This window comes from Theobroma cacao, chromosome 8 (assembly GCF_053813885.1).
Source record: "Theobroma cacao isolate CCN51 chromosome 8, ASM5381388v1, whole genome shotgun sequence".
In the NCBI taxonomy this organism is placed as follows: Eukaryota; Viridiplantae; Streptophyta; class Magnoliopsida; order Malvales; family Malvaceae; genus Theobroma; species Theobroma cacao.
In genome coordinates this window covers 29,859,827-29,884,955 of record NC_142646.1, presented here as the reverse complement: position 1 = coordinate 29,884,955, position 25,129 = coordinate 29,859,827, and the positions used below count along the sequence as shown (strand labels likewise).

General features: G+C 34.5%; 1 protein-coding gene across 3 annotated transcripts; it reads left to right on the top strand.

The window, feature by feature from the left end:
• Window positions 1–1,390: 1,390 nt before the first annotated feature.
• LOC18593092 (Protein kinase superfamily protein) lies at window positions 1,391–24,717 on the top strand. 3 transcript variants are annotated; one of them, XM_018125976.2, is made up of 22 exons: window positions 1,395–1,863; window positions 2,202–2,246; window positions 3,711–3,749; window positions 7,877–8,047; window positions 8,166–8,318; window positions 8,475–8,510; window positions 15,420–15,463; window positions 16,679–16,769; window positions 17,286–17,327; window positions 17,445–17,553; window positions 18,103–18,217; window positions 18,343–18,392; window positions 18,520–18,598; window positions 19,574–19,624; window positions 19,753–19,894; window positions 20,012–20,056; window positions 20,521–20,625; window positions 20,712–20,753; window positions 21,207–21,389; window positions 23,572–23,697; window positions 24,131–24,265; window positions 24,437–24,717. In XM_018125976.2, the coding sequence occupies exons 1-21, from the start codon at window positions 1,525–1,527 to the stop codon at window positions 24,233–24,235; spliced, it is 2,112 nt and encodes a 703-aa protein (XP_017981465.2). In that variant the 5' UTR covers window positions 1,395–1,524; the 3' UTR covers window positions 24,236–24,265; window positions 24,437–24,717. The 3 variants fall into 3 exon arrangements, with proteins under 3 accessions (XP_088665471.1, XP_017981466.2, XP_017981465.2); XM_018125977.2 differs by lacking the exon at window positions 20,521–20,625 and having other exon boundaries at window positions 1,394–1,863; XM_088809345.1 differs by lacking the exons at window positions 24,131–24,265; window positions 24,437–24,717 and having other exon boundaries at window positions 1,391–1,863; window positions 23,576–23,668.
• The last annotated feature ends 412 nt before the right edge of the window (window positions 24,718–25,129 follow it).

Below are 25,129 nucleotides of genomic sequence, written 5' to 3'. Positions count from 1 at the left end.
AGCATCGTCAACAGAGTGGAATTTATGCAATAAAGAACAAAATAAAAGTCATCAAAAACTGTTTGTAACGGCTAGTTTTTATTTCCAACGGTCAAATGTGATTTTTCAAGTATTTAAAACCTCTTTAACAGTCAAAATTGATAGAGAGAAGTTTCAAAGAGTTTGAAAGAGTAAAAAACCTTCTCTTTTACACTTGTATTTCACTCTTATCTTTGTGAAAGTGTTTGAGTTGAAGCTTGTATAACTGAGATCAGCTAAGAAATTATTTGTATCTCATTTTATCTTTTATTTTTTATTTACTTAGATTGTGTGAAACACTTTAAGGGTTAGTCTAAGTTAGGGTAAGCTTAAGATTTGTTGTAAAATAATTAAAGCTTAAGTTAGAAGCTCACCTTGTAAAAACTTGGTGCAAGTTGTTAATTTTATTAATTTTATTGAAGATGAGCAAAAAATCCTTTATTGAGAAGATTAAGATAATAAATGTAGGTCAAGTGGATCGAATCACTATAAATATTGTGTTTTGTTCATTTCTTTTAACCTCTTTTTACTTTGTGTTTGCTAACCTCAGTAAGTTTTCAAACCTTCCATCTTAAATCTTTCAAATAGATTTTAAATTCCAAAAGTTACTTGTAAAATATTTTTAAATGCTATTCACCCCCTCTAACACTCCTTTTGGGATGAATATTTTAATTAATGATTGATTGATTATCATTAGTCAAAATATCACTTATCATTTTATATCACATGGCATTGACCTCATGTTGATATAGAAGGTGAAAAATGCCATTTAATCATGTCATATTGTCATCAATTATAATATGTTAATATGTCACCGAATTATCATTTATAATATATTAACATGTCAAACAAACATTTATGACTAATAATTGACTAATTATTATGAGTTAAAATGTCACTTGTTATTTTCTAATTACATAACGTTGATATGGAGGATGAAAAATGCTACTTGGTCATGTTATTATGTTAAATTAACATGTTACGTTATCATCAATTATGATATGTCAACATGTCATCTCTTCGTCAATAATAATATATTAACATGTAATGTAACATATAATGATAATGAACATTTTAATTAAGTGAATTGTTAGTTATAAGAATTTATTTGATTTCAAATGAAAATATAAAAATTTAGTTAACTCAAAATAAAGGTATAATTGACCATAATAAAAATTAAATTTTTTTGATTACTTGATTTTTTTTTTAAATTTCTTGGTTTTTTAGTAAGAAGAATATTTTGTTATACTTCTGTTCGAGAAAGAAGAAGACCTTCTAGAAAAAAAAAAAAAAAAAGAAAAAGAGAAGAAAAGAAGAGAGGATAATGTATAAAAGAACCAGAAGGGAAGGAGTGCCTTGCACACTTCCTCCTCTTCCCATTGCCACAAATTCTAACTGAAGCTTGCTTTTTAGACACTTTTTTTTTTTTCCATTTTACAATTTCTCCATTTCTTCCCCATTTTCACTGTCAAATAATAATAAAGCAATAAAATAAAGTTCGAATAAATGCCTCTACTCCTTCCGTCCTCTCCACCAATCCACTCCTTTCCCGCCACTCCACAGCTCGACTTCCGTTCAAAACCTCCGCCACCACGCCTCATCACACGCTCCACCCGGCGGCTCGACGTTGATGCTTTCACTCAGAAATCAGGTTACCTTTTCGAGCTCACTGCCTCCGAGGCTGAGTCGTTAACCGATTACAGCCCCTCAAGAATCGCCGCCATTTATAGAAGAAAACCTCTGATTTTGTTGCGTCGGCTTATTCAAATTGGTACTACTTTTGGAACATGGTTCGGAGTTCGATATATTGATAGTCTCATGGAACGATCCGATCAAATGTTCAAGGTTACGATTTTTTAGTTTACTCCTTTTTTTTTTTTAATTTTTATGTTTCTTCTATTACGGTGGACTATTTTCCGAGAAATCGATGCTGAAATCAATTTTATTTGACTCCGTTTTTCGAATATAGTTATTTCATATATAAGTAAATTATGCATTTTTATTAACAAAAATTACAAGTCTAATCTATGATTGTTGAAAAATATTATTTTCTTTTTGTATAGAAGTAATAAGCAAGTAGCAAAAGAAACAACTATTCGGAACCTTAAAAGTAGTGAATTCTTTTCATGGGATTTTGATTTTCCTGGACGGCTTTGTAATATCCTCTTCTTGCTGAGTTGCAGGTTAGAGCTGCTGAGCTTCGGAAAATTTTGGTGGAACTTGGGCCGGTATGTAATTCTCAGAATTGGTTTTGTAAATTGATTCAATTTTGCATGTGAAGCTTGGAAAGTTTTGCATTTCTGTATTAGCTGGTTCTTTTTGTAATCTAACGAGTCATCTATGTAACTGATATGTTCACGTTTTCACCACTCCCCTGTGTTAAATTATTGTTAAATTGTAATGCCACAACATAGGCTACTGGCTGTTGGGGTTCTGTATCATTGATTAGCTTCAGGTTTAGGCGGGACTAATAAAATTTAGAATTTTTTCTACTCAATAATATTTTATTTGTAACTTTGTTTTTTTAAAAATATCCAATTCATAAGCGCTTGAACATGTTTATGGCATAGCCAATTGAGTAAATGTGTTAAAATGTTTGTGGAAAAATAGCAGAAAGGCTCACTACTTTTTAGTCTATGGGTATGTGTCCTCATTCATTTTCAGCTAAACCTTGGATCATCATCAAGATAATAAAGAAAAAATGAAAAAGGGGTGGGGGGCCAGGAAGTAAATGCTTTTGACTTAAATAATAAAAAAACCCCTTAATGATGTTCATTTATGCAACGAAGCCCCTACTTTAATTGTACTCAATCCCTTATCCTTTTATTTGTACCTACATAAGCCCTTAACCTCGATGGGAAATTAACAACCCTCAAACCCAATGTCAGCTGGCATTTTCTATCCATGTGGCATATGATGTAACTTGATGATGTGACCACGTGATACATTCCACATCAGCTCCCCATGTCAGCTATCAGCTATCACATCTTATGCCACGTGGCAGAAAATGCTAGCTGGCATCAGGTCTGATGGTTGTTAATTTTCTATTAGGTTAAGGGCTTGTGTGAGTAAAAATCAAAGGATAAGGACGTGTTTGGGTATAATAAAAGAATTGGCTTTTAGTTGCTTAATTGGACATAACTCAGAGGCTTTTTTAAGTACCTAAGTCAATGCTTTTTCACTTTTAAATGTCAACTGAAAATCTTGAAAATTATGATATTGGTTTTCTAAGATTGGATATAAACCTTGACATTTATGTTTTACCAACAGAGTAGTTTATGCTGCTAGTCTGTAATTGTACAGATCAGATAGAATTCTAGTCAAGTCCTTGTGTGTAATGATTTAACATCTAATGTAGTTTTATATTGTAGAAAAACAAAAAAAGGTGTAAAAGACACTGCTATGCAATTTCTTTCTAGGTTGTCTTGAATTTATCTTGGAAAAGTTGTCAGTAAAAATGTTATTTACTTACAGAGAATTTCTCTATGGCGCTTTCTGCCGTTCTGTACTTTCTATGCCAGAAGTTATACTGTCTTTTTAATGTTTAGCTTCTTTTTACTAGAACAAAAACCATTGCAAAATCTTTTACTTGGATCTAAATTGCTAATCACTTGGAATCACCTGTGATTTTGTTTATGTTGTGATTTTTTTTTTAAAATGAAATTGAATAGTTTTTCTTTTCTTTTTTGTAGGCCTACATCAAAATTGCTCAAGCTATTTCATCTCGACCTGTAAGTTGTCATATCATTTAGGCAAATTTTCATGTGCTACATCAAATTTATCTTACTTTTCTGTTTTTCCTTTAAACTTGTGATGCATGCTGGTCCTAAGTCTACTTCTTTAGTTTATGACACTTGATTTAGGCCATGGCCCTTCGGATTATCATATGCTATCAAACATGATGATGGTCAGATGCATTCTTAATTACTGATAAACCTCATTCTTTTGGCTTTTTGAATGTCCTGCAAACATTAGAGAAACTAAAAATTTTGTACTGTAGTCCATAGAACGTTTGGCCAAAAAGTAGCTTAGAATCTTAAAATCAAGCTGTTTAACTAGATTTTACACAAATTCTACAATGGGACAATCAGTCTTCCCTATTGTCCAATCACTTTTTCCTTTATATTTATGGCTATGAGATTCATTTTTCGTACTATTTTTTTAAAAGAAAATTTAACTAGACAGAAAATGAAGGCAGAAAGTTGATCATTTTATCCTTATTTACCATCTATATTTGGTTAACGAAAATTCTAGATTCCTGGCCTTGGTGCCTTCAGGGGCAAAATTATAGGGTCTTAGGAGTGGGGTGCAGCTGATAATTCTATTTAGTTAATTCAGGACTCAGATTTCAAGGGAATTGTCTATTCCACAAAGTTGAAGACATAATTTTTATACACTAATACAGATATCAAATCAGAAGTTTCTAAACACTAAAAATTGAAAAAGGAGAGTTATTGGATCAATCCTCTTAACATGTTGTACTTGAAAATAGCCTCTGCAATGGTGCAAACCAAGGAATACCGTATCATGTGATGCACTTGATGAACTTCATCTGAAAGAACTATTTGTTGATAACAAGTCACTGAAAAGCAAAATTCAACTTATAGTTATTTGGAACTGTATCTTTAGTTTCTTTTCTTATTTAAAGTATTTGATGTAGCCGAAAGGTTTAGGGCAATTAGAACTCAACAATTAAGGCTAGAATAGGGTTGATTGTATTGGAACAATAGAAAGATAATTGGGTTTTTCAAAGAAACCTCTTGAATAAATATTCATAATAACAAGAGATGATAATAATAATCTTCTACCTAAGATACCTATTTATAATAATTAAGATAAATCCTAATCAAATAGTAATCCTAATCCTAAATAAAGACTTAAAGTATTAAAATTCTAATAAAGATAGATAAAAGAATCTCAAACTAAATAAAATAAAATAAAATCCTAAACTAATGAAAATACTAAATAAATTTTCATATGCGCCTGCATCAGTCCCCTCAGGTCAGAAAAACTCGGCTCCGACGAGTTGGCCTTAATACACTCCTCATAGGTGGCTGGATTTACTTGTTTCAATTCCTTTTCATTACCACCTTCAGCTGTCAAATTTTCAACAGATAAATATCCAGTGATTTTGCTGATTTTGCTATTTGTAGGACTTGAAGTTGCTGATTTCTTAATCTCGTCTTTTAAAGGATATAAAGTATATCTCTTGTTATCCTTGTAGAAGGAATAGGTATTTGGCTTCCTCTTATGGTCCATATCATGATCATACAACCAAGGTTTATCAACAAGAATATGACTAACATCCATTGGCACAGCATCACATAGGGCTTCATCATCCAAGTTGTCTCCCATAATGAATTTCACCAAACATTGAGTAGTTACCGGTACTTCGTGTCCCTTCTTTATCCATCTAATCTTGTGAGGATGAGGATGTTTGCTTGTAGGAAGCTTCAATTTGTCTACTGCCTCTTTTGAAATAATATTTTGCACACTTCTTCCATCAATAACGAGATCACACACTTTACCTTCACAAACAACATGTGTGCGAAAAATACTTCGCCTCTTCCAATCTTCTTCTTCCTCATTGATTGTTGTAGTCATCACTCTTTGTACAACCAAGGACTCACCTTGTATAGGATACACATCAATTTCCTCTATTTCCTCATCATATTTATCAAAAATGGGTTCTAATTTCTCCTTAAATTCTACTAAGTTTACCCTTCTTTGTGGGCAAGCAAAAGAAGTGTATCCCTTCTCCCCACAAGTAAAGCATCGAATATGGGAATTGCTGCCTCCTTTATTTGTAGAAGAACCAGAATTGTTTTGTCTACCATAAGGCATTATATTCTTGCTTTTATCGTTCTTTTCAACATTGGTTGCATCCCCATTAGTTTTGTTGGTTGTGGTAGCCTCTTGATAATTTTGTTGGGATGTTTGATAACCTTGTCTTGCTCCAGAATCGTTTTGCCAATCGGTGCCATATAAAGCCTTTCTAGCACCGTAGTGTGAAACCTTATTTTCTGCTGATAAAGCATATTGACGAGCATCTTCAATGTTGTACAAACGAACTACTCTCATCTCGTCTCTAATAGAATGATTTAAACTAGCAAGATAACGAGAAGTAATTTGTTCGTTACTCTCAGTTAACCCAACCCGAATTGATAGGTTATTGAACTCCGATGTATACTCCTCAACGATCATGTTATTTTACCTCAAACAATGAAACTTTTCATATAATTTCATAGTATAATCAGCATGTAAAAAATTGCTTTCGTAATTTGCTTTTCATGTGCTCCCAAGTGTTGATTTTAAGCTTACCTTGTTATGCACGTTGCTCTTCAACTCTCTTTCACCATTGAAGTGCAGTATCCTTCAATTTCAACTTTACAAATAACACTTTTCGATTTTCTGTCATAGGTTTCCATTCAAAGTAATTTTCCAAACTAGCTTCCCAATCCAAATATTCCTCTGCATGAAATTTTTCATGAAAATCAGTTACTTCAATCCTAATTCCTCCATCATTTAAATCAAGAGCATGTAATAACCGGTCCTCCAATCCAACTCTTGCCGCTTGATTTGCGGGTCCATCTTCATGAAGGAGGTTCTCTTTCTCAAATTCATCATCATCCTCGAGATCGTGAATCTCAAGGGAGTTGTGGTCACCTTCCGGATTCTCCATTCGGGCTTTCATTGGTTCCTGACGCTGCAAGACTTGCACAGCCTGGGTTAAGTCATCAATCATTCTCCACATCTCTGCCAACTCAGCTTGTTGGGGTTGATTGCCGCTACCTCGATCTCTGCCTCGACCAACCATAGTCTTCTAGCACAATTCCTTGTAGGATAGTAAGATCGTTTGCTCTAATACCACTTGATGTAGCCGAAAGGTTTAGGGCAATTAGAACTCAACAATTAGGGCTAGAATATGGTTGATTGTGTTGGAACAATAGAAAGATAATTGGGTTTTTCAAAGAAACCTCTTGAATAAATATTCATAATAGCAAAAGATGATAATAATAATCTTCTACCTAAGATACCTATTTATAATAATTAAGATAAATCCTAATCAAATAGTAATCCTAATCCTAAATAAAGACTTAAAGTACTAAAATTCTAATAAAGATAGGAAAAAGAATCTCAAACTAAATAAAATAAAATAAAATCTTAAACTAACGAAAATACTAAATAAATTTCCATAAGCCCCTGCATCAGTATCACTTTGTATGATGATAGTTTTATTGTTATATGTACCCTTGGTTCTGCAAATGTTGTTTGATTTCCTATTAAGTTCGTATTAACTTTCCTCAAACATCCTATTTAGCTTTAAGTTTGGCCTCTTATAGAACAACTAGCAGTCTTGTGGCGTTGATGGATTGGTAGATGAAATTGGGGCTGATTTGTCAATGTATTTTCTTGTAGTAATAAGTTGGAGCATCTTTTGTACTCTGTAACTCTGATTTTCCTTGATCTTCTTCTTGTTCGTGTCACCCTCATTTTAGGAATGCCTAGGCTCGACTAATGGATAAGGCATCCTAAAGTTTGTGGCCTTGGCCATTCCAAGCAAAGGTCATTCTACAGAAACATCAAACTTCAGGGATCAGTTGTGCTGGTATCAGGCCTAGGCCTTATGCTTGAAAAGTAGATTGCACATTGCTGTAGCTCTATTTGTGAAATCAGGACTGGGCTAGCACTCATTTATGAACCTTTTCAAGCCTCTCCTGCAACATCCTGAAGTAAATGCATGCTGCATCTGGGGCTTTCTTAATGCTCTAACTGCTTTGCATCATGTAATACATATGTTGTTTATGTGCTGTCTACAGTTTCAATATGAAAACCTCTCAAGATGCTATTTATTCAGGATTTGATACCGCCATCATATTTGGATGAACTCTCATTATTGCAAGACCAAATAACTCCATTTTCTACCGAAGTTGCTTTTGATACTATAGAAAAAGAACTGGGTTTACCAATAGATGAGCTTTTCTCTGAGATTTCACCAGAGCCAGTTGCAGCAGCATCCCTTGGACAGGCTTGTATCTGTGGTTCTATCCCTCTATTTTGTATTTGCTTTCTTTCAAAAGGTTTTTGAAAATTATCTTAGAAAACCAAGTTAGTTCTCTCTCTCTCTCTTTCTCTTTCTCAAATAGGTATATCAAGCTAGGCTTCGTCATAGTGGACAGGTTGTTGCTGTCAAAGTGCAGAGGCCTGGTGTTCAAGCTGCAATTTCCTTAGACATATTAATCTTGCGTGTTCTAGCAGGGGTGGTTAAGAAAGCTGGTAAATTTAATACTGATCTTCAGGTAATTTTCGAATATATTACTGGTGTGCATTGCTTTGCACTTAAGTAGATTCTATTCCTTACAAATGTTCTAAATCCAGCCCATGTAGTTTAATTATGGACTTCTGTTTATTATTTATTTGACTGGTATTGAGCATGAAACATGTCCTTTATTCAGGCAGTTGTTGACGAGTGGGCATCGAGTCTTGTTCGGGTATGTATTCATTTCCTTCTTCTTAAATATGCCTTAAGTCTAATACTATCTAGTTAAATGACACACAGCTTTCAACATTCTTTTATTTAGTTGCGAATGATCTTTGTAATGATGGCTTGCAATGCAAAGGCTTAGATCTTGCCCTGAATAGGGACCTGTTAAAGTCTGAGATCATTAAATGTTTAGACATTGCCAACATGTGTTCATGCTTTAAAGCATGAGCATGCTTCAATGGTTGGAATCATAGCTGTTTGAATGGGTGGGCTCAAATAGTTTCTTCTATAGATTGCCACTTCAGGACAGCGATTATGCTGCTTGAAATTCCTCCAACTTATTGACTCATAATTATGAGAGGAAGAAACTCATACAAGGAGTATCTCTAGTAGATGTCAGGATCATATATCTCATGAATAAAGAAGTTGTAGAAACCAAGGACTTGATCACTCTAGAATTATTTGAGTTTCATCAAATTAAAGGTCAGTGAATGGTTCCAGCAAATGAATAATCATTGAGTGCTCTTTCTGGATGACTCATACAAAGAATAGATGTTAAATTTGGGTAATTTTCATCCGCTGAAGACTCCATGTTATAACATCATTTTCCTTTTTGACAACCTTAATGATACCATGTAATGGATCTAAAAGCTTTGGGAAGATAACTACGCTTGAGTGAATAAAATTTAATGGTGTTATTCTACATTGGTTTAATTTGGGGTTGGTTGTGACCTTATATTGAAGTCAAGCCTTTTCTCCTGTTCTGGTGTTACCAATTAGTTTTATGTTGGAGGCCTTGACATGGTATTGGAGCCAAAATCGTTCTTGAATCCACTTTTATGGCCATTTGTCTTAATTGTTCATTGGGCCTCATGCGAGGAGGGTTGTTAAGTGGTGTTATCATCCCAGAATTTTAACTACAGGTGTATTGTGGCCTTGAACCTATATTGTGCCTGTCCATCCATTATCAATTGGTTTTTGATGTAGCCGAAAGGTTTAGGGCAATTAGAACTCAACAATTAGGGCTAGAATAGGGTTGATTGTGTTGGAACAGTAAAAAGATAATTGGGTTTTCAAAGAAACCTCTTGAATAAATATTCAAAATAACAAAAGATGATAATGATAATCTTCTACCTAAAATACTTATTTATAATAGTTAAGATAAATCCTAATCAAATAGTAATTCTAATCCTAAATAAAGACTTAAAGTACTAAAATTCTAATAAAGATAGAAAAAAGAATTTCAAACTAAATAAATAAAATAAAATCCTAAACTAACTAAAATACTAAATAAATTTTCATATGCGCCTGCATCAGTCCCCTCGGGTCAGAAAAGACTCGACTCCGACGAGTAGGCCTTGACATACTCCTCATAGATGTCGGGATCCACTCTTTTCAATTCTTCTTCTGCAATCCAAGTGCTTTCATTAGCAGGTTTACCAAGCCATTTCACTAAAAATCGTCTATACGGGTTCCCTCGTCTAGATCGAACCTCTTTTACATCTAGCACATCCTCAATAACTTCAACCTTAGCAATTGGAAGGTGCTGAATTTGAGCGTCTATGGTAGATGCAGTTCCATCACATCCATCAAATGGATACAAGTCCAAAATATTGAAAATAGGACTGATTTGTAACTCAGGTGGTAACTCAATTAAATAGGCATTTGAACTGATTTTCTTTAGCACCTTACAAGGTCCAAACTTTCTAGACTTGAGTTTGTGATAAGTACCCTTAGGAAATCTTTCTTGCCTCAAGTGCACAAGTACTTGATCACCTTCCTCAAATTCCTGCTTGCGACGATGTTGATTTGCTGTAAAAGAATATTCTGCATTGCTGGCCTTTAAAGCAGCCTTTACCTCTTCATGAATTTTCCGAATATGGTCAGCAAATAACTCTCCTTCATTACTCACTCTAGCTTCTTGTGGTAGGGGTACTAAATCTAGCACATGTTGAGGTTTTAACCCATATGCAGCCTCAAATGGTGTCTTCTTTATGCTTCGATTGACAGAATTGTTGTAAGCAAATTCAGCTTGGGGTATGACTAAATCCCAAGTCTTTGGGTTATTTTGAATAAGACATCTTAACATATTACCCAAACTTCGATTCACAACTTCTGTTTGACCATCTGTTTGCGGATGGCAAGTACTAGAATACTTCAACTCTGTCCCAAATTTCCTCCACAAAGTTCTCCAAAAATGTCCCATAAACTTCACATCTCTATCAGAAACAATGGAAGTTGGAATTCCATGTAATCTTACAATCTCACGAAAGAATAATTCAGCAATATGAGTTGCATCAGAAGTCCTAAAACACGGAATAAAATGTGCCATTTTTGAAAACCGATCCACCACCACAAAGATAGAATCAAATCCTTTTGCTGTCTTTGGAAGTCCCAAAACAAAATCCATACTCAAATGAATCCAAGGTGCATCTGGCTCAGGTAAAGGAACATATAAACCAGTGTTTTGAGCACTGCCTTTACCAAATAAACAAGCTGGACATCTTTTCACCAACCTCTCCACATCTCGGCGCATTTTTTGGCCAATAATAACGATCAGCCACCATTGCCAAAGTCTTGTCTCTCCCAAAATGTCCTCCTAAACCATTCCCATGAAGTTCTCAAATGATTTGCTCCCTTAAAGATCCTTCTGGAATGCACAACTGGTTACCTTTGAATAAATAATCTTCGTGCAACCTATAAGGTAAATTTTCAGCTTGTAATGAACCCTGCAAATCAGCTATTATCTTGCTGAAATATGAATCAGAACTATACTGATTTTTAAGTTCTTCAAATCCTGTGACTTGAGTGCTCATAACTGATAACATTTTACATCGCCTACTCAAAGCATCAGCCACAGTATTGGACTGCCCAGATTTATATTTTAAAGAGAAATTAAATTCATTGAGAAAAGAACTCCACTTAGCATGGTAATTACTAAGCTTTTTCTGCGAATGCAAATACCTTAAAGCTTGATGGTCAGAATAAACAGCAAACTCACGATAAGCCAAGTAGTGCTGCCAATGACGAATGGCCCTTACCAAAGCATAAAACTCTAAGTCATAAGTTGAATAACGTCGTCTAGAGTCTGTCAACTTTTCACTAAAAAACTCTATGGGCCTTCCATCTTGACTAAGAACTGCTCCAATTCCTACATGTGAAGCATCACACTCAACAACAAATAACTTCTCAAAATCTGGTAGTGCGAGAACTGGGGCTTCAGTCATCAAAGCTTTCACTCTTTCAAAGGCTTTTTGTGCAGAATGTGACCATTCAAATCCATCTTTCTTCAAAGATTCAGTTATAGGACTCATAATAGAACTAAAATTTCGAATGAATCTCCTATAAAAAGATGCCAAACCATGAAAACTCCTTACTTCTTTGATAGATGTAGGTGCTGGCCACTCTGAAATTGCACGAATCTTCTCTGGATCTGGTTTCAAACCCTCTGCAGACACAATGAAACCAAGAAATACCACTTCTGGTTGCATAAAACTGCACTTTTTCAAGTTTATATAAAGCTGCTCCTTTTGAAGAACTTCTAAAACTTGTCGTAAATGTTTTAAGTGCTTTTCCTTAGTGTGGCTATAGATCAAAATATCATCAAAGTAAACCACCACAAATGAATTCAAGAAGGGCTTGAGTACCTCTGCCATGACTCTCATGAATGTGCTTGGTGCATTTGAAAGGCCAAATGGCATCACCAACCATTCAAATAATCCATCCGGGGTTTTGAAAGCTGTTTTCCATTCATCTCCATCCCTCATTCTAATTTGATGGTATCCGCTCTTCAAATCGATCTTTGAAAACACTCTTGAACCAACTAATTGATCAAGCATCTCATCTAATCGAGGAATGGGAAAACGATACTTGATTGTAATTTTATTTATGGCACGGCTGTCCACACACATCCTCCATGAACCATCTTTCTTAGGAGCTAACAAAGCTGGGCAAGCACAAGGACTTTTACTTTCACGCACTAGACCTTTCTCCAACAACTCCTCAACCTGTCTTTGTACCTCAGCTCGCTGCATAGGTGGCATTCTATATGCTGGCAGATTTGGTAATGCTGCTCCTGGTACCAAATCAATTGCATGTTGGATGCTTCGTAAAGGTGGTAGACTTTTCGGCAAATCCTCATTGAACAATTCTCCAAACTCCTTCAATAACTGCTGAATTTCTGTTGGATATTGAGGAGATTTACTCATCTGATCACTTTTTAAATGCTTAGTTACCAAAGCATACATAATACCCATCTCACTACCTTCAGCTTCAAAATTTTCAGCAGATAAATACCCAGTGATCTTGCTGATTTTGTTGTTTGCTGATTTCTTAGTCTCTTCTCTAAGAGGATATAAAGTGTACCTCTTGTTATTCTTGTAGAAAGAATAGGTATTTGGCTTCGTCTTATGAATCATATCGTGATCATACAACCAAGGTCTACCCACAAGAATATGACCAACATCCATTGGCACAACATCACATAAGGCCTCATCATCCAAGTTATTTCCCATAGTAAATTTCACCAAACATTGAGTAGTTACTGGTACTTCGTGTCCCTTCTTTAGCCACCCAATCTTGTAAGGATAAGGATGTTTGTTTGTAGGAAGCTTTAATTTGTTCACTGCCTCTTTTGAAATAACATTTTCCATGCTTCCTCCATCAATGACAAGATCACACACTTTACCTTTACAAACAACTCGTGTGCGAAAAATACTTCGCCTCTTCCAATCTTCTGCTTCCTCATTTACTGTTGTTGTCATTACTCTTCGTACCACTAATGACTCACCTTGTGCAGGATAAACATCGATTTCCTCTACCTCCTCCTCATACTCATCATAAACAGGCTCTAACTCTTCCCCTAATTCTGCTAAGTTCACCCTTCGTTGTGGGCAAGCAAAAGAAGTGTGCCCCTTTTCCCCACAAGTAAAACATCGAATATGGGAATTGCTGCCTCCTTTATTTGTAGAAGAACCAGAACTGTTTTGTCCTCCATAAGGCATTATACTCTTGCCTTTATCATTCTTTTCAACATTGGTTGCACCTCTATTAGTTTTATTGATTGTGGCAGCCCCTTGATAATTTTGTTGGGATGTTGGATAACCTCGTCTTGCTTCAGAATTATTTTGCCAATGGGTGCCATATAAAGGCTTTCTAGCACCATAGCGTAAAACCCGTTTTTCTGCTGATAGAGCATATTGACGAGCATCTTCAATGTTGTATAAACGAACTACTCCCATCTCGTCTCTAATAGAATGATTTAAACCAGCAAGATAACGAGAAGTAATTTGTTCGTTACTCTCAGCTAACCCAACCCGAATTGATAAGTTATTGAATTCCGATGTATACTCCTCAACGGTCATGTTATTTTGCTTCAAACAATGAAACTTTTCATATAATTCCATAGTATAATCAGCAGGTAAAAATTGCTTTCGTAATTTGCTTTTCATGTGCTCCCAAGTGCTGATTTTAAGCTTACCTTGTCGTGCACGTTGCTCTTCAACTCTCTTCCACCATTGAAGTGCAGTACCCTTTAATTTCAACTTTACAAATAACACTTTCCGATTTTCTGCCATGGGTTTCCATTCAAAGTAATTTTCCAAACTAGCTTCCCAATCCAAATATTCTTCCGCATGAAATTTTCCATGAAAATCAGTTACTTCGATCCTGATTCCTCCACTGTTTAAATCAAGAGCATGTAATAACCGGCCTTCCAATCCAACTCTTGCCGCTTGATTTGCGGGTCCATCTTCATGAAAAGGGTTCTCGTTCTCAAATTCGTCATCATCCTCGAGATCGTGAATCTCAAGGGGGTTGTGGTCACCTTCCGGATTCTCCATTCGGGCTTCCACTGGTTCCTGACGCTGCAAGGCTTGCACAGCCCGGGTCAAGTCATCAATCATTCTCCGCATCTCTGCCAACTCAGCTTGTTGGGGCTGATTGCCTCTACCTGGACCTCTAGCTCGACCAACCATAATTTCCTAACTCAAATCCTTATAGGATAGTAAGATCGTTTGCTCTGATACCACTTGATGTAGCCGAAAGGTTTAGGGCAATTAGAACTCAACAATTAGGGCTAGAATAGGGTTGATTGTGTTGGAACAGTAAAAAGATAATTGGGTTTTCAAAGAAACCTCTTGAATAAATATTCAAAATAACAAAAGATGATAATGATAATCTTCTACCTAAAATACTTATTTATAATAGTTAAGATAAATCCTAATCAAATAGTAATTCTAATCCTAAATAAAGACTTAAAGTACTAAAATTCTAATAAAGATAGAAAAAAGAATTTCAAACTAAATAAATAAAATAAAATCCTAAACTAACTAAAATACTAAATAAATTTTCATATGCGCCTGCATCAGTTTTTCAGTTGGATGTCTTGCAAAGTAAAATTTAAAGGAGTTTTGCACTTTTCTAGTCAGTGGATCTTGGATTGTTCAAAGTATGTCTGCTTTTGTCATTCTTTAAAGATTTAATGATAGTAGAACCAAACATAAACATATCACTCATTTGCATGGAATTGAAGTCATTGTTATAACAGTTAATTGTTTATGGGATAAAATCTTTTCTATTTAAAACTGTACAGTGGAATGATTGTAGTTCAACTTTTGAAATCTTCTCAGAATGAATGTTAAGTAGCATACACAAAAACTTTGTTACCTCTTTTTCTTTGTCAGTCATTCTCTTATCTTCCTTCTTTATTGCATGCTTCATATGATTGGTATTGCCATTTTCTTTATAAAACTTATTAGTATACTCTCTTTGTGGTAGACGTATATTTTACTGTTATAAAATGTGACTATCTGCTCAACTCAACTAAGCCTTTATCTCTAACTATTTATTCTTTTGCTAAATTGAGGAATATGCTTAGAACTTCATATTGAATACAGGTGAATCACATTGAATGCAGGAGATGGACTATAGGAAAGAAGCGAATAATGGACTCAAGTTTAGGTAATAGCCACATTACAGGTGCCTCATGACATGGAAATTTTGCATGGTTAAATGTATGACAATCTATCTCCTTGTTCTGCTCTGTTGTCTGCTTTCTTCGTTGACCTTCACTTCACAAGGTTGTGTTAGGTAATATTATGTCAATTGAACTTTGGTTAAAGTGATTTATATATTTATAGTAGTCACATGGATATCATTCATGGGCTTCTTATTTTGCATTTACATCAACAGCATGCAGACTGACAGTCTTTTTTGTCTAGTCAACTGCTCTCTTGACCTCTTTTTCTATGATTGTTTGGGGACTGAAAAACCTGAATGACTACAAGGAGAGTAAAGGTTAGGCAAAAATCATTAGCCTGCAACCATGAGTATTGATGGAAGATGTGAATTTTTGCTGAGATCCTTTGCCCTTGTGGTACTTGATCTACATAGATTTTCACTTTTATCCTGCTAGAGGATCCAAAAGTCTAAAATGATGGTTCATATGCATGACCAATTATTATCTCATTCACCTCAACATGTGGAGCTTAATTCCTGGATGACTATTCTAATGACACTTTACAGTTTTTTTTGTTCTTTTATTTCACCTTCCCCCTCCTCTCACACTTCAACACACAGAGACACACACTAACACAGACATTATGCTTGTCTATGTTTTAATTGGTTTTCTAATACCCTATTACCTTATCTTGGTTCTGACTTCTCAGCAATCTGCAAGCAATTTTCACCTCAGCATGTTCAAAAATGTCTTGAATCCTTTAGTATGCAATGTAGTGGCTGCCTACGGTTCCCACCTCGTTAAACTTTTCTTAGAAAACCATGTATTTAATTGATAGATTTTTTTGCCTCGTTGCTTAAACACTCTTTTTCCTTTAGGCATACTTCTCATCTACTGGAGTGAACTTTCTGTACTTGTGGTTCACTTGAAGCTGATAGACAAAGGGTGATGGTCATAATGCTCTTAACCAAATGATATTATATGTGGTAGACTTCAAAAAATTCCACCTAGATATTTGTTTCTCGTACCTTGTTAGTTGTTTTCACTGTGTCTTTGCAAGTTGGAAATTCTCAATTTATGTCTTTGATTTCTTGTCAAGAATGTTACTCCTCAATCTATTTATTTGTCATTAGCTCATATCCAAATTTTGCTTTATCCTTATTTTTTAATAAGGTGTCTCTAAAGCTCTAACCATTATCTGCTGTTTGCTTAAACAGACGTCTATATGGTGGTATAAAAGATGTTTTTGTTCCAAACATGTATATGGAGCACACAACTCGTAGGGTCCTTGTTATGGAATGGGTGGAGGTATTTTCTATATAGTTTATTTTTTCTAAAGAAGGAAGAATTGCAAACCAAATCTTGAAAGGAGCACTTTGAATGGTTCCTTTGCATAAATAGTATCTCATTTTCTTGGCATTTATGGAACAAAAATTATTTTGCAATCACAGTAGACATTGTTTTTTGCCTTTCTTCTTCCACTCAACATAAACAGGAACAAGGATTTACCACCCAATTCTGGTCAGTTTTTATGGAGAGTTTAGAGTAGATCTATATTAAGATTTGCAACTTGTTTCTGTTTTACAAAAGAGTTTGTGTATGAACCACATTCTTTTCTTCTTCCATCTATGAGTAACTTCATCATACTTCAGACAAACTTTCCTTGTTTCTGGAGGGTGACACAAAAATAGGGAGTTATGAAGTAATGTGGTCTACCTCATCAAAAAGAAACCAGTAAAAGTCATTTTTTCTTAAAGATCCTACTATTGATTTTGTATATGTACTTGATGTTTCACTGATTTTTCTCTTCTATGTTTATTTTAGGGGCAAAAGTTGTCAGAAGTGGAGGATCTTTACTTGGTTGAGGTCATTGTTAAAGCTATTCGCTATTATTTTGCTCTTAAACAATTAATCTGCATGACCTTTACTGTTTGCTCTGGTGGCTTATTGACTGACAAGGTGTTTGTTTCATGGTGTTGATAGGTAGGAGTTTACTGCTCATTCAATCAACTTTTGGAGAATGGGTTCTATCATGCTGATCCACACCCAGGAAACCTTTTTCGTACATATGATGGGAAACTCGCTTATATAGGTATTGTTCTTAAATATGATAATTTTTCATGTAAAGTAAGGCTCTTTTCTGTTGATTGTTTTTATACTTAAGGTTTTTGTTTTTATTATTGTTATTTGTGCTTGACATTGGGTTTAACATTTCCTTTATTTTTTTTAAATTTAGTGTTTTTAAATTTAAGCTGGTTTCATGTGTTGATCATCTTGTCCTCCTTTTATAAACAAATTTGATTTTGTACATCTTCTAATAATGAGTATCTGCTGGTAGGAATAGATATGGGGAACTGTTGAAGGTTGGTAGTTTGTTGTGGTGACTGTGCACCATTTGATTAAATATTTAAAGTTCAATTATTTCATATATTTTTCATTCAAATTCTTATAATCAGTGAATGCTCAGTCTAATCGATATTATCAATCCCCCTACATCTTAGTTATCTGTTTCTTCTTTTTTCATTGGATTTCACATTTTGTTGTTGCTTTTTCCCCCATATAGCTAGAAACGGAACAATTATCATTTATTAATAGTAGGTATGAAGGTGTAAAATTAACCTTTAATATTTTTCACTAGCAGATTTTGGTATGATGGGTGAATTTAAACAAGAATTCAGAGATGGATTTATTGAAGCTTGTCTCCATCTTGTAAACCGTGACTTTGATGCACTGTCCAAAGACTTTGTCACTCTTGGGTACTACAAATTCCACCTTCCCCTACAATAACTGAAAATTTTATTTATATTGATGCAACAATTTGAAAGCTGGATTAATTGTTGACTTACAGTACTTGACCCAAGAAAAAATTGTTAACTTACAGGCTTCTTCCACCAACTGTGGAAAAGGAGGCCGTCACAAAAGCTTTAACAGGTTTCGTCTTTAAGTCTACATGAGCCTAGGGCTCTAACGATTTTTACTTTTAGAAATCGATTGCCTCTCTGGTCATATTATAATTAACTAATTAGTTTATTACCTCTTCTGGATCATTTGTCTTTAGGTGTCTTCCGAGATGCAGTCGCCAAAGGAGTCCAGAATATAAGTTTCGGTGACCTTTTAGGAAATTTGGGAACTACCATGTAAGATTTTGTGCTTCACTTATAAGCAAGATATATGCATTAAAAAATATGTTGTTGAGCTATGCTCCAATGTTTTTCATTGGCTTTGGGTAATTAGTATATGTATACAAATGTGTGCTAATCTTTGTTTTCCTGCTCTCTACCATGTTCAAAAAGCTCAGAATTTTGTTTTTTTCAATTCATGTATGAAAAAGAACAATTATTTGAAGCAAATGAGAATATGTTGAAAGCACTGAGAGACAAAACTTGAGATGTCTCTGGGGTGTGGAAAAGTAAGTAGAAAGAAAAGAAACCCACAAAAGAAACATGTTTCCGTAGTGAAGAGAGCTCACTTGTGAACGATGCCATGATGCCAGAAGACAATCATTTTAGCATGGTAACTTGGTCAGTTTTGATTTGAAACAGATGTATTCAAATTAAATTAAAAATGAGGTGAAACATTGATTCCTTAATTTCGGAAACTTTTTACTTTTTAACATTATAGGAATTGAAGGCACATCTATAGGTTTAATACAGCTTATTAAGCTTTCTTAAAGAATTTTTGCTGCCAAAAACTGCCAAGTTTCAGTATTTTTTGGATATTGAAGATTTGAAGGCATATTCTCAGCTTGTCCATTGTGCACACACCCTGTCTTTTGGATGGCACATACTTGCATGACAAGAACTTTGTAAATGCTTCTGATAGTTTTTCCCTTATCAGTACCTGCATAAACAGATAATTACAAACATTAATAAATTACTTTTAGTGGAGCTTGGAATCTTTGGATAGTTGAGCAGAAACAAAGGCTTACCTTTTACTTTTGGATCAAAAAAACAAAGGCTTACATGGGTGAGAGAAAAAGAAGGAAAGGTGGGTGAGGATGAGGGGATTAATCATCTCAATAAGTTTCTTGATGCGTAAGGTGTTATATGATCTTCTTCAGGTGGCACTTTAGTTATTCTTGAAGATGTTCCTGATATTCATTTCTTTTGCAGGTACAAGTTCAAATTTCGTATACCTTCATATTTTTCTCTTGTCATTCGTAGGTAATGCTTTCCCTAGGAGATTTGATGTTCCTTCTATGCAGCTTCATGCTGTTTGTTCAGTCTATATAGCCTTTTTTATGCCTGTTTATTGATATTGCTGTTTATTGATATTATTATCCTTTCCCTAGTCTTGCTGTATTGGAGGGAATTGCAATAAGTTCTGACCCAAATTACAAAGTTTTGGGTAGTACATATCCATGGATTGCTAAAAAAGTATTGAGTGACAGCTCACCTCAACTGAAGTCTTCTTTGCAAGCTCTTCTTTATAAGGTACCTCTACACCAATCTCTGTTCCACTTTAGTTAAATGTTACTGCCCTCTATTTTGTAATTTTATATCATGGACATAGCATATCCAAATTCTGATTATTAGGTTTTAATCTGTCAGGATGGTGTTTTCAGAATTGATCGTCTGGAATCACTATTGACAGAGGTGAGATTTTCTATCATTCTTGCTTATCTTCCCTCCTCTACACCCCCGCCCCCCGGGGCCGCCCCTTTCCCTGCCCTTTTCATTCTCTCTCCCCTCTTCGCACAGGTTACAACATATGGCCTCCAGTTGTATATATAGAAAACCTGATGCATTTTAGTTCATTTTTGTGAGTTGTTTTTCTTTATCTTATTCCTGTAAAAACAACACCTATTGAAGTTTTGAGCTTTTAAACAGTCCCTGAGAAAGGAATTACTGCTGCTCACTAGCTTTAAGCAATCAGTTGTATTCACATCCTTCATTTAGATCAAAGGCATCCTTCAAACCATTAGTCCTTTTCTCCATCTCTTATTAGTTATCTTCTTTTGCTGACGGTGAGCAATATCGATTTCTTTTCATTTTTTTGTGTATGTATACTCCAGCACTATCCTCAGTTTATTCAAGTCCTTAAATGATTCCTATGGCAGTCCCTTCGTGCTCGAACTGAGAGGGCCTTGGTTAAGAAACAAAGAGAAGAAGCAAATTCCAGGGTGGTTTTTAAGGAAATCCTTTCTTTCACATTAACTGAAAAGGTGTCAGGAAATTGCATCTCTATTTATATACATTTTTTAGTGACACAAGTGAAATTTATTTTGTGTCCTTTTCATTTCTTTGGCAGGGCACCTTTGTGAGGGACATAATTATTGAAGAACTTGCTAAGGTAGGGTTTGGGGCCTAGGCCTCATACATGCACTAAGAAATTACTGATAGAAGAGGTAGTTGAAAATTAGATGTCAAGTACATTAAACGAAGAATATTTGCTAAGCCTGGTGAATGAAATGTCTTCTCTAGAACCTTGCTAGTTATATACACCATCAAATTAAGCTGGATGAAGGGTTGTGAATATGTAGTTGAAAAAGATGCTTTGGAATGGAATTGCACTCTATTTCCTGGGTGAGTCAATACAAAATTAAGCCTTTTTTTAAGGTTGCATGCATGTTATTATTGTGGGTAATTGCAAAAATTATCTTTTTGGCCATCTTAACATAGCTTATAAATCCACGACTGTGATCCACATCTATTAGCTGTATTAGCATCATGAATTTTCTTGATAACATCATCTGCTCATCATGCTTGTAGTTGGTTTCAAATTGCTTTCTGAAAATTGGTACAGGGTTTGGATGCACTTGGCTTAGCAACTCTTGATTCATTGACTTCTGTGGCTACAACAAGCATACCCTTTACTGCTTCCTCCTCGTTCTCTTTGATGACCAAGGAAGACATGATGAACTTGAGAACATTGCGCCGCCTCATGTTTTTGTTGTCAGGTTTTGAAAGTGATGAAAAACCCTTTAAGGTGAGAGCCTAAGCATTTGAAACTTAATGTTAGATTATATTAAACTGTTGACAAATGAAGGGGACAAAATAAATGGCAAGTTTACTTGTCTGTGACGCAAGTACACTTGTTTTTGCTTAAATGAAGATATTGTGGATTTTCTATGTTAAAAGGCAATGGAGCAATATGAGTAGAGAATTAAGTTATATTTGACATATGAAATTTTGATGAAACTTGCAGGTAATGTCTAAAATGTGTTTAACAAATGAATAAGTTTGCGAGGTCAACCATATTTGATGTGTTATGGAAATAGAAATCATAAAAAGAAAACTAAAACAGGGAAAGAAAACCAGAGCAGGCTCAATTTGATGTAACAACAAAATAACTAGGGTTTAGTGTTGTAGAACCTCAAACAGAATATTCCAATATAATACCACTGCCTATGTGTCTGAAAGACTATTTATTCAATGGTTAAAGCAGCTTTTAATTTTAGCACTTGGATACTCATAAACCAATCTAATCTTAGCCATTCAAACTTATTAAAAGATCACATGCTTATCATATTACCACTTAAATAAAAACATTACTTAAGTAAAACTGTAAAAATAAAGGAGCATATTAAGATTCTAATTTAGATAAGTTTTAGAAAGCTTCTGCATCAGCATTATAAACACTGAACTTATCACGAGAAAATGTAATCTCAGATGGTAAATAATAGCTTGGTTAGATTCATCTTAGCTGAAAATTAGCTTAGATAAGTGCAACCTCTTTGTAAGCCAAGCGTTATATTCATGGGTTTTTCAACAGCAAATAAGTCATTTTTGTCAAAAATAAGTTAAGCCAAGCATTAAACTCATGGGTTTTTCTAACAATAAACAAGTCCTTTTTGTCAGAAAGAAGCTCTTGGTATTTATTGGATTCTTGGTCAAATAATTAATTAATCATTGAATTTTTCTTATATAAAATATTTTGATCTTTTGTTTTTACCAGAAAGAGCATTCTCAGTTATAATGTAAGACATTTATGTGGTCTGTGAATCTAATCACTTTAGAAATCCTAGCTGAATTACTATTAGCTAGTCTTCAGAGTCATACTAGATTTTATGTAGTCTTTGAATTTTTAGACTTACTAAAGTTGATTTTAATGGAGATTGAGTTAGTAGGGAACTGCTGTTAACTGAGTGTTATTTTCTGTGTTTCTTTCTTCGTTTTCTTATTCTTCTTGCATGTGCAGTAATGCATGTTACTGTTGACATCAACGAGAAGAGCCACTTATCATAATTAATCCTTAGCCCCACACCTATTGAGCCTTTAATCAATTCTTTATCGTATAACCTCTCGCCAGAAACCACTTGCAAACTATAATCATGAAACCCACTTACTAAACTTATTACCACTGCAATGGATCAGCAATATGGATCATATTGCGCCATTGTGCTTTATTCATAACCCTAAAATCTGTAAGCTTAGGAAAATGAGATGCTTGTATAGTTTCATTCTATCTTGTATGGTCTTCCTCTCTTCTCTTGACATGGATATCCTCCACCATATCACATCGTTTTAACTCTGCCAAACTGCTGCTAGAAAATCCACGCTCTGAACCCAGCTTCTAGCTACTCCTTTTTTTAAGATTGATGTTAAATTAAACAGTCATTGAATCTTACACCCTAATTCTACTATATATAATATCCTTAGAACCCCAATTGTCTCCTAAGTTGGACCCCCAAAATAGATTAAAAAAGATTCCTCAGATGCACCCCATGTCACTCACTCTTCTTTTGTTGTTTTATTTTGAGGGAACGTTTGAGATTTGTTATAATGAGTAAAGCCTATTCAAATGAAAGATCACTTTTCAAAAATGTTATTATGTTTCTAATGTGGTTAAAAATGAAATTGAATATGTAGACTTGCAACTTTATCTTCATCAGGAATGCAAGTAGGTTTGTACTTGTATGATAATTTTATACATTTGTTCATGAATCCAAGTAGGTTCATACTTCTATGGATTAAGTTGTTTTATTATTAAGCAATCAGATCCTACACACTACCTGGAAAGTTGACCAGCTAATACTGTCAAGAAGTGAATGCAATAAAAGGTGAAATGGTTGTGGTATACCTTGTGCTGCCTATACTGTATTGGTGCTAGTGCAGTTAATTTCTTACTGTATTGTAGGATAGACTGACTTCATATTGTTATGTTTTAGGAAGTTAATCGAGTTATGAGCCCAAACAATAATCAAAGGTCATACATAGAGGAAGAAGCATCACTGTTTTCCTATCAGCCTGCATCAGTTTCAGAAATTCTGACTGTTCTTTCTATTATTCCTGAGGTAAGCATAAGGAGCAGACATGTTGTATAACAACTATCCTTACAGCAATTAAGTCATTTTTTTCTGTTCTTTATAACCCTCAATCACTGTTAGCCTGAAATCAATCCAAATTCCAAACAGTTGTCATTTTCCTTGGCTGCCATTCACAGACATTGTTCGCCTCCTTTTAACTATTACCAGCTGTAGGATAATACAATATCATGCATTTCTACTATAATGATTTAACTTTTTCCTGCAATACCTCCTTTGAATTGCTGCTTATGACTTTTCTAGAATTAGCTTCCTTGTGATGATAAAACGATTTATAACAGAATTCCTTATGTTGATCCACACTGCCTTGAACAATAGAATTATTGAAGCAGCTTTGCTGCATCTTTTGTTTGTATGGATATTCTGCACCCTATTCAGTTATTACTCAAAACATGTGTGGCAGCTGCCGCCAGAATTGCAACAGCGGTTGCTTCGCTTACCAGCTGATCTGGCTGGAAGGTTGATTTCCCGTGCTTCTGCCAGGACTATCCAGAGGATCTTTTTATGATGTCAAGTCGCAATTCCATAACAAGCACAAGTAAGAGCTTTTTTGATTTGTCTCGACTCGTTGAAACCACGTAAGGGGGTTTGTGAAGCAAGATTGATATATATATATATATATAAGTCAGAATGGGGGAAGAATTTTGGGTCATATTGACTTGTATATTCTTTTATTTAAATTCTCATCCCAATAGATAACTTTTTTCAGAGGATCTTTAAACTTGAAAGTGGAGGCTGATTACTGGGAAAAAGGTGCAGCTGGGCATCATAGGAGAAGATTACAAGTCTCAAGGTTGTCATGTAAGATACCAATATCCAGGTACATATAAAATAGTGAAAAATTTTGCAAAAAAATCACCAGCATTCCTACTGCAATTAGCCCTTGTTTTGATTTTTCTAAGTTAATAATATATTACTACTTTTTATTCCAACAATGGCTGTATGGTAAGTGCCCAATCCAAATGAGTATCAAGTGTCCTTGCAACTTAATGGCGTTTTCTCTTTTGCCACTTTTTGTTCATAAATGACACTTATTTCTTATAGTTATAGTTGTTAAAATCGTACGTGCAAAATAAAGAAAAAAAATTTAAAAATATTATATTTATTAATAAAATTGAGGATTATATAATATAAATTGAAACGATGATTGTTTTTTAATCTAAACTCTTAACATGTTCTTTAATAATATAATATATATATATTTAAATAAGATGTATAAAACATGTTGAAATTAAAAGTTTGATTGTTTTTTTAGTATCTTTAAATTTAAAAATTGTAATAAGGAAAATTAGTTTTTATCATGTTTTAATCCAAAATAAAGAAATGAGCTTTTAGTAATTGAGTAGGATAAAATTTATAACACATTCAAATCTCTGAATTATTTAAAAAAATTTAAATATGT